At 33.9% G+C, this 10833-nt stretch overlaps 1 protein-coding gene across 1 annotated transcript; it reads right to left on the bottom strand.

Annotated features, from left to right (window-relative positions):
* Nucleotides 1–6110: 6110 nt before the first annotated feature.
* Nucleotides 6111–7043, bottom strand: LOC101441354 (olfactory receptor 4C11-like). Its single transcript, XM_023591188.2, has one exon. The coding sequence runs from the start codon at nucleotides 7041–7043 to the stop codon at nucleotides 6111–6113; it is 933 nt and encodes a 310-aa protein (XP_023446956.2).
* Nucleotides 7044–10833: the final 3790 nt, after the last annotated feature.

Genomic DNA, 10833 nt, shown 5'->3' with positions numbered 1-10833 from the left:
ATTAATAACTATGTTTATTATGTGTAGCATAAGTTACTAAAGTTTTTATTTACAGAATTCAACATATAATCATTCAACTGACATCATTCCAAAGTTAGCGTAGTTTCTCTGAAGCTTGAAACAAGATTCATCTTCAATATAACCTTTCAAAAAGAATCCACAACTTTTTCCAGTCACCCTTGCCACAATTCTCTTAGATGGGCTTCTTTCATCTCCACTTGTGTATGGAAAAACTTATATATATTTCAGAAACTCCCCATATCTGGTATATTTAAAATGTAGTTTTAAACTTCACATTTTCCCAGTCATTCTAGCAAACAAAATCCTGCCAGGGAATTTGAGAGGATAGATTAAACAATTATATCTTTCAGAAATCAAAATAAATCTATGTAAGAATTACTTATAGTAAAACCCAAACCATTTTTTAAGTGTTCTTGCCAGACCATTTATAAAACCAATAACTTCCATATTTATTGATATAAAAATGTTCATGAAGTTTATATTTATAAGAAATAAATGAAATGGAAAGAAGGGAAAAGAAAAGACAAGGAAGGAAAAGAAAGAGAAAAATAATAATGTTTAGCTATGTAGACCTGAAAGAATTAAAGACTGTCCTGTGGGCTGAACTAATTCCTCATCATCTATAACAGCATTTAAATGAATGTTTGTAAATTTAGAATAATATTTCTCAGTTTTAAAAAATATTTTGGCACCTAAAAAAGTTCTGTGTATTCTTTTATAATATTTGTATAGCATATTGTAGTAAACTGTGGGAGATTTAGGGGTACTAATAGTTAACAATAAAAAGATTTACTTTATACTATCTAATGAATTGCACAAAATTCAAACAAAATAAGTTCAAATATGTTAATGAGAAACTGAGCTTTGTTCTGAACATAATGTTTAATATTAGATTTTGAAAAGGTAATCCTCATTTTTTACTCTTTATTTTGCCTTAGTGTCATTCTTATTTATTTATTTATTTCTCTCCCCTCCCCCCCCCCACCCCAGTTGTCTGTTCTCTGGTGTCCATTCACTGTGTGTTCTTCTGTGTCCGCTTCTATTCTTGTCACTGGCACCAGCAATCTGTGTCTCTTTTTGCTGTGTCATCTTGCTGCATCAGCTCCCCGTGAGTGTGGCACCACTACTGGGCAGGCTGAATTTTCTTTGGCATTGGGCAGCTCTCCTTACGGGGTGCACTCCTTATGTGTGGGGTTCCCCTATGTTAGGGACACCCCTGCCTGGTACGGCATTCCTTGTGTGCATCAGCGCTGCATGTGGGCCAGTTGCACATGGGTGCACATGGGTCGCTGTCTTTGTTTACCTTGTTTTATTTTTAGTTCATAAAAATAGTAAATTAGTAAATATTTGCCTCAATGTTTATTACCTGTCTTTGCTACTCTAAGTACTAAAATCCATGGGACAATGAACATTTTCTATTTTCTTCACTGCCCATATTTTCAACATCTAGAATAATTCATGGAAAAAAGGAGGAGGCAGACTATTACCTGGTTCATATTGCTTTTATATGAAACTTTTATCTGGTGCATTTTTTATTAAAAATTTATAGATGTATATCATTCACACATGAACATACACAAACAATAAGTGTACAGTAAAATTTGTGAACTTATAAAAAATGTATATCATTATACATTTTATATTCAGTTTTAGACTTTGCATTTTCCCAGTCATTCCTAGCAAATAAAATCATGGCAGGAAGTTTGAAAGTATAGATAATACATTTATCTCCTTCAGAAACTAAAATAAATCTATATAAGTATTTTTATTATTATGTTCTGTCATCATTTGTAGCAAATGTTCCCCAACGATGCAATGTGGTATTGATGCACAGATATATGGGAATTCTATATGTCATGCATGATTGTTTTTTAAACTCATAATTTCTCTAATAAAAAATAAAGAAAATATTTATAGTAAAACTCATACTATTATTTTTGGCATTCTTGGAGAATATTTACAAAATGTATAACTTCTGTACTTGTTGATATGAAAATTTTAATAAAATTGTTATGTATAAAAAAGAAAAATAGAATAGAAAGGAAAAGAAAAGGAAAGGAAAGAAAAAGAGTAAAAAGTTTTTTGATATAGATAAAAAAGAATTAAAGACTTTCCTATGGCATGTAACTAAAGCCTTTTCATTAAAAGCCCTTATCATCTGCAACAGCATTTAAATGAATGTTTGAAACTTTAGAATAATATTTATCAGTTTTTAAAAATACTTTGGCACATAAAAGTATTCTGTGTATTCTTGAATAATATTTATATAGTATATTGTGATAAACTGTAGGAGATTTAAGGGTATTAATAGTTAACAATATTAAAGTTTACTTTACACTATATAATGAATTTGTATAGAACTCCAAATAAAATATTTTCAAATATGTTATTAAGAAACCGAGATTTATTCTGTGAATATTACCTTTAATATTATTTTTGTAGCTGATGTGATTACTGTAGCAGTTTGATATGGTTCATGATTTCCAAAAACAGACATTGGATTATGTTTGTAAACTGGTCTGTAGCTGGGAATGATTAAATTATGATTAGGATTTTGATTGGGCCACATCATTAAGATAAAACTACATGGTAGTGGAGAGGAGTGGTTGGAGTTTTGATGTTGGAGTTTTGGTGCTGGAATCTTGAGCTGGAGCCCTGGGAGGTAAGTACCTCTGTGTGCTTGGTTAGGAGGAAAGAGATAAGGCCCCAGGAAGAAAAAAAAGCAGTTCGCCTACGAGTCTACAGCTGGCCTTGTGGAGATAACAAAGTAGCTGAGCTCGGAAAGAAACTAGCCCCCAGAAGAGAGGAACCCAGGAAGCCTGAACTCTTACAGACATTGTCAACCATCTTGCTCTAACATGTGGTAATAAACTTTGGTGAGGGTGGTAGCTTGTGCTTCATGACCTGGTAACTGCAGGCTTCTATCCCAAATAAACACCCTTTATGAAAACCAACTGATTTCTTGATATTTTGCATAAGCACCCCTTTGGCTGACTAATACAGAATTACCAAGTTGTATTAGTCAGGGTTCTCTAGGGAAATGAAATAAACAGGAGATATCTGTCAATAGTAAGAGATTTTATGAGTGGCTCACAAGACCAAGTACTTGCACAAATCTGTAGATGGGCTGCAAACCAGGGGCTCCAATGAAAGTCCGATGAAGGTCTTTGATGAGTTTCCAGAAGGCATTGGCCATCCAAAGATAAGCTGGGAAATTCTGAGTGTTGAAATCATTTCCCCTTTTAAGGCATTTCATTGATTGGGTAAATCATCACTCATTGCTGACAGCAATCTCCCTGATTGATGTTGATGTAAGCAGCTATCTATGCAGTAATGTCACTGATGACTAAGTTCCATACATGTCCTTGTATTACAATTGGCCTAGTGCCTGCTTTACCAAACAACTGGGCACAATTACCTGGCTGAATTGACACATTAGCCTAACCATCACAGTTACCCTCCTGTTTTAGTCCTTATTTTGACGTAATCTCATTCTAGCATAAACTTTGCAAGGATAGTACATTTAGCCCCCATTACCATCCTTTACTAAGATTCACTAATTATCTACACTTTGTTCTGCTTTGTTCTTTCCCTCCTTCCCACCCTCCTATCTCCTTCCTTCCTTCCTTCCTTCCTTCCTTCCTTCCTTCCTTCCTTCCTTCCTTCCTTCCTTCCTTCCTCCCTCCCTCCCTCCCTTCTTCCTTCCTTCCTTCCTTTGTTCCTTCCTTCCTTCCTTCCTTCCTTCCTTCCTTCCTTCCTTCCTTCCTTCCTTCCTTCCTTCCTTCCTTCCTTCCTTCCTTCCTCTCAATTTAATAATATAGATATACTTTGTTTCTGAATCATTTGAAGGTAAATTGGTGGCATTGTGCCCTTTCATCCCTTAATGCTCCAGTGTATATTTTCTATGAATAAAATATTCTCTAGGATAACCACAGTAAAAATAGATTTACAAACAAAACAAAACAAAACAGGAATTTAATATTGATATATTGTCTAACCCAGTCCAAATTCAATTGCATGATCAGTTCAAAGTAAACCCTTTGTTATCTATTTTATTTTACCTAATTCAACTCAGATGTTGCAATCAGGTTGCATTTCTCTTTAGCCACTTTTAATCTGGAATAATTCCTTTGTCAGTCCTTGATTTTGATAATTCTGAAGTACATAGGCCTATTAAGTCATAGATTAGCCTTCAGTTTGGGTCTCTGCAGTGTTTCCTTATGATTAGATTTGGATTATGCATTTTTTTTTTAGGAGATATTGGGATTGAACTCAGGATTTATTACATGGGAAGCAGGTGCTCAACTGAACTACATCTGCTCCCCAGTGAGTGATGAATTTTTCATTTGTTTGTTTGTTTCTTAAGAGGTACCTGAAATTGAGCCCAGGACAATGTACTTGGGAAAAAAAGTCACTCAACCACATGAGCTACATCCATTTCCTAGGTTATGCATTTTTATGAGGAATAATGCAGATGTGTTGTTGCATCTTCATTGATAGTATGACAAGGAAAATATATTGCACATTTATTAAAAATCCTATAGATTTCTTAAATGAAAGGATAATTGCCTATTATAAGTCCACTGTTAGGTAAACCATATTTAGAGTAGGTGGTTACTTCAAAATTGTCCATTGGTTAGAACTTTTTTAATTACTTCATTTCTCCAGGATTAATTTACATATAACACTTCTGAACCACAAAAATACTTCTAAGTTTTCTTCCTCCATATTGATTTCCCCTATACTGATTCTTTTATTCTGTTATCCTAATTCTATTTTCATTTTTATTTCAGTTAACTTTTTTCTTCTCTATTTCCTGTCTTCATTTATTTGTCTGAAATGCAAAATATTATGAAAAGCTGTATAACCAGTGTTTGTGTGTGTATGTTCATTTTAGTGCTATGGAAGATTAGATTGAGCAAGTTTATGATGGATTTTTGTCCTCCTCATGTGAGACTTCAGTGTAGACACCCTACATCCCTCACAGGAAGAATAAAAAGTGAAACCAAAGAAAGCAAGAAGCATTTTACTGAGTATTAACAAATTTTTCACAGGAGGACATGGTTATTTTTGGTAAGTTTGTGCAATTAAAGATTTAGAGGCAGTATTAGAAATGAAGTAAAATTTGAATGGTCATTAAAGTTGTGTTACACTTTACAGCAGAGAACACAATGAATATTAAAAAATCAAGATATAACCCATGACAGATACAGCAAAGGTGCTGCTGCTAATCTCCTCTATCCTTTCTTGGCACCAAAATCCCTTTGGCAATTCAAACCTGGGAATCTATAAAACCCCTTAATTTGGGCAGCTCAACAAGAGGGAGAAAGTAGTTTACTGTTACCTACAACATGGGTTCTCCTTATTCCTATTATGTGGAGACAAATGTGGGCATTCTCTGAAGCCTATCATAATTTTATTCATTTCATTGACACAACACATTTTAAATAAAATTTTATCATACCATTAATTGGCTTCAGATTCTGTTCTTCTTCCATTCTGCCTTTCATTCTTAATGGAATCAGTGGTCTGGGTACACTGACCTTTCTTTCCCTGAGTACATTCAAGAGGAAGCTGGACATCAAAATGGAAATGTGTTATAGGCAGATTAATGATTTATTTTGCTTATGGATGCTCACATATTTGAATGGCTAGTATTGACTCTAAATATCTTTCTTCTTAGAAAACCAGAGTAGAGATTCAGAGGTGAGAACTAGAGTTCACAGTTAGAAAAGCCAGCAGTATCAGACTGAAGTCCAAACAAATAAATAAAAGCAAATAAGGCACATTAGAGTTTAGAATGCATATGAGTAGTCTGACTTGTATTCCTGACAAGGTATGGCTGGAGAGGCAGAGAATCTTCAGAGAGGAAAAACTCTTGGCCCATAATTGTATGAATTAATCTGACTTATCTTTCTCTGATAAAAAAGAAGGTATCTTGGCATTTGTCCTGAATGTGAGCTAGAAAAGAAGTGACTCACAATATTATATATGATTGCATGTTCTTCCATTAATAATCAGATGCTATAATATTTGACATAGATACCCATTTAGTCAACCATGACTGAATAAGTCATTGGACTCTCTAGTCATCTTTTGACTTCTGAGATAATTTTGGTACCCCACAACTTTTTCATAGCATTTTTCACTTCTGCATTTCTTAGTGTGTAGATGAGTGGGTTAATAAAAGGTGTTCCAATGGTATAAAATAGTGCCACCATCTTGTCCATGGGGAAAGTGATTGCGGGACGTGTATAAATGAATATGCATGGACCATAGAATAAAATGACACCTGTGATATGGGAGGTGCAAGTTGAGAGGGCTTTTTTCCTCCCTTCTCTACTGTAGTTTCTCAGAGAACGCAAAATGACAACGTATGAGATCATTAAAATGATGAAACTGCTGGTGCAAATTGTCCCACTATTGGACACCAAAAGTAGGTTGATCACATAAGTGTCCATGCAGGCAAGTTGCAATAAGGGCTCTAAATCGCAGCAATAATGATCAATCAAATTGGGCCCACAGAAAGGAAATCTCAAAGCCAGGATAATCTGAGTTGTAGAATGTATGAAAGACCCTATCCAGACAAGAATAATCAAGATGGTGCAGACCCGCCGGCTCATGATGATTGAGTAACGTAAGGGCTTACAGATGGCAACATATCGGTCAACAGCCATGAGGATGAGGACTAAGATCTCCACACAGCCAAATAAATGTAGTGCAAAGACTTGCGTCATGCACTCATTGTAGGATATGATATTATTTGAAGAAAGGGCATCTGCAATTAGTCTAGGGGCTGTGGAAGTTGAAAAGCAAACATCAGCAAAGGACAAATAAAACAGGAAGAAGTACATGGGGCTCTTAAGTGTCCGACTAAACTTAATGGTAACAATAATGAGCAAATTCCCCACCACTGTTCCCGCATAGAAAATTAAGGAGATTAAAAACACCATTTTCTGCCTGAAAGGATCTTGTGTCAATCCTAAAAGTATGAATTCAGTTACATTGCTCTTTTGCTGCATTATTCCAGTCGATTTGGAGAAAGCATAGGTTAGAAATAGTTCATCTGAAAGGAGAAAAAAATAATTTTATAAAAACCTTATTTGGAGGGTGAGTATACCTTGACCATGGAACATCATTTTAGCAATTGGTAATCACTTACTTTCCACATATCGATTTTTCCTGAATGAAATGTTATCATAGTACTTATTAAAAGTATAGACCTGATGGCATAGTAGGGTGAAATAAGAAAATAATGAAACAATAAATGACTATTCAGATGTAAGTAAATGTTAACTTTGTGGATTTGGCACAGGTAGGCCATTTCCTGATCTGAATATCTTTTTTTTTAGTTTCAGCAGGGAAAATATTAGGGGTAGCGTGGAAACAAAAACAGCAAAAAAACTACGCATAATTTCCTTCAGTGAGTTCTTTTTTGGACCTGTTAATCCAGTCATGAAAGACACTTCTAGTAGTATTCTGAACATGCAGTTAATGATTGTCTAAACATTTGAGAGCATCATCCTTAAGAAATCTAACATGCACGAACACATACACAGAGATAGGCAGACAAGAAACAAGATTTTAACTTACTGAGTAGTTGGGTGATAGAGAAATGCAGTGCAATAAACAACAGTCCAAGAAGCCTGCTGCCTATTGCCTTGGCTGAGTTTATTTCCTTTCATTTCTCCTCTCAAATCTTTTTAGTAATTTTCTGTTCTAAATTCAACCTCTCATTGAATTTTTGATCCATACCATATTGTCCATAGTTAAATTCTTCCCCTTATTCATTATTTTTCTGACTCTCTCAACATGTTTTCCTAAAATATGAAGAGACACTGAGACTATCTGTATTTATGAAAAAGGAGAGAGAGGACATTTGACTTAAATCAGATCATTTTTTCAATTTTTTGTTTAAAGCTTAAGTACCAAGGGTCTAGAAAATGAGGTAAGGAAGTTCAAATTCAGAGCTAAAGCTTTTCAATAGAATTTTTTTGTCATCTGTATTTTGACCATCCATATATTGTCTTCTAGGAAAAGAAGACAAACAAAAATTGAACTAATATTTATTTATATATAACTATATGCCATTACACTGGGCAAATTGTTTTATGTACATTACCACACTTATTCCTCTAATAATAGCATAAGCACAAGCAAATGAAGTGTCTAACTGGTAAAATATTTTTAAAGCACATATGATACATTAAAGTATATTTCTTTAATTGTACATATATTTCACAAATCAGCCTTTAAAATGACAACACGAGTGAATAATTGGCAAAGAACCAATTTTACAAAATCACTTTCTCTTTAAAGAAGAATTATACATAGGAAAAGATATTAAATTTCATTCACTGTTAAACATAGTCATTCTAAGTAGATGCACTTTTCATATATTATATTAGTAAACTGATGCTTTGATGAATGTTAACATGTAGTGCTGGCAAAGGTGTGGGAAACCATCAGCCTCATGTTTTTTCGTATGAGTTCTAGTGATGGCAGACTATTAGGGGATGGTTTTCAACATCTATAATATCACAGTTGTACAGAGTCATAAGCCCGTGATACAACTTCATACATTATACACTTACTCTCACTCACAAAACCCTTTCCAATGTACCAAAAGATGGAAAACAAATTAAATGTCCAAGAGATTGGGAATGAATAAATCATGGGTGATATTTTTATGCAATCATTGATTAAAAACAAAGCAAGTACATAGGCAGTGGTCTCTAAAATATATGATAAATGCAAAAAATCAAAGGCTGAATTAGAACTTCAAATGGTAAAATTTTAATTAATAGCAAAATACTATATATTATACAACACATGAAAGTATTGTGTTTTATATAAATAGATTGTATTTTGAAGAGTACCTAGGAAACGCATAACAGCTGTTGTCTTTGGGGAAGAAAACTACTTTCTAAAGATCAGAAATAGGTGAAGATTTCCATTTTAAGATGTCCCTTTTGTTAATATTAGAAAATATATTGTAATCACATCCTGCATTGATAAATAAAGATATTTAAAATCTTATCTTAGGAGTAGAAGTGGTTGCATGTCTACATTGGCATATCACTGAAACTCAAATCTTCTTTTGAACAAGCAGGAGGAACAATGATAATCTTAAGGCAGGATTAATATCTAGGAGCTTGAGTGAGATGGTGAATCAGATATAAAGGAAGTTTTGGAGTAAATATGGAATTACATAAATATCACTGCACTGTCATTTACTATAAGTTCTCTTGCATTCTGGGAAGTTATGCAATTGTATTTTTTGTAAAAATTCTTCAGCATAAAGAAATGAAAAAATGTTTGTTGTTTCTATCAACTAAATATTTAAACAGAGAAGAAGAGATACATGTGACAGACAGGTAAGATAGATAAAGAGGCAGACATGTACACATATAAAGCATATAATTTTTACACAATAGGATGTCATGTCATAAGAATGATTAGCATTAGAATGGAAGCAATATAAGGACTTGGCTTTCTATTTGTTTACTGTTAAATTTCAGCATCTGGAATAAAGGTAGGTGCCAAATTAATATTTGTGAAATGAACCAAAGGATTCGAAAGGATTTCCCATAGGTACAATTCTATGGTGTCCTATATTATTTTATACTTACTTTTCATTGAGGAGGTGGTGGGAAATCTGCAAACTACTACATCAATGACAAAATGGTCACCTCCATGAAGTATTTGCTGAAACACCCAAATATAATATTTCTCTTTCCTTGTCCCTCTCAGTACTAACTACCAGTAGCTCTTACCTTATAGTAGCCATTCGAATCAAGAACTGATATGCACACCTTTTATTTCGAACTTCATGTTTTAGATTGTAAATAACTCCTATAAAAGTCCATACACTATCTTTCTACAGTGCCTTATCTGTATTAGATACTTAACTGTGGACTTGAATGGATTGACTTTCTCCAAGCATTAAAAAATTCAAGTAAGTTATTACTCAATAAAAATCTTACCAGCTTCTATGAGGACGTTAGGATATGCTGGTGTCCTCCTTTTTCTCCAAGGCAATTTGGAAACAACTATTCAGACAAGAAGAAAAAGTACTTCTAAATGCTGTCTGATTATTCTGGAAAAGGAATCTCACAAAGAAGTTAAGGTTTCTCACCTGCCTGCTAGAGCACAAAGTAAGATGTTCCCAGTTTCATGCCACACTTTCTGAACTCCAGCATCACACAAAATTTTAACTGTTGAATGATTTTTTTTTGGCCTCCCCGGAGGAGTACTTAACATGAATGATGCAAAATACCAGAGTCTAGGGATGGTCATTTCCTGAAGTCCCCTGATTCCCTACCAATTAAGAAACATGAGCAAAATGTAAGAAAGAGCTTAATTTGTCTTTTTGGTTATGGAAATAGGTGGCCTATTTCTCCAGTTGAGGTGTTAATTGGGACATAAATAATACTCCTTGACTATAATAAAAATACATGGTTATCCAGTACCCAGATCTTGGTTTCTAATATCATTGTCCAATGAAATGTAATTGGGCTTTGGGAGATTTGCCTAATCTAAGTCTATCACAAAGAATGTATAAGATTAACTAGAACATATTTTAGTGTCAGAAAGTAAGAAAAAACTAAAAATTAAAAGTGGAAAAATAACCAAAACCAAAACAACAAAAATACACATGCACACACAATGTTGAGGGTATATCAATAGGACAGGAGACAATAGAGCTCTCAATGGGCAAAGCTGGAAAAATGTGAGAGAAAATAAATAGCACAGTATTGGAATGTTAGCCAAACTATAAAATAAATATTTCGTGTGTCCATACTGATATAA

The sequence above is a fragment of the Dasypus novemcinctus genome, chromosome 10, assembly GCF_030445035.2.
Source record: "Dasypus novemcinctus isolate mDasNov1 chromosome 10, mDasNov1.1.hap2, whole genome shotgun sequence".
NCBI lineage: Eukaryota > Metazoa > Chordata > Mammalia > Cingulata > Dasypodidae > Dasypus > Dasypus novemcinctus.
The sequence above is the reverse complement of the archived record's forward strand: the minus strand, read 5'-3'. Positions and strand labels throughout refer to the sequence as shown.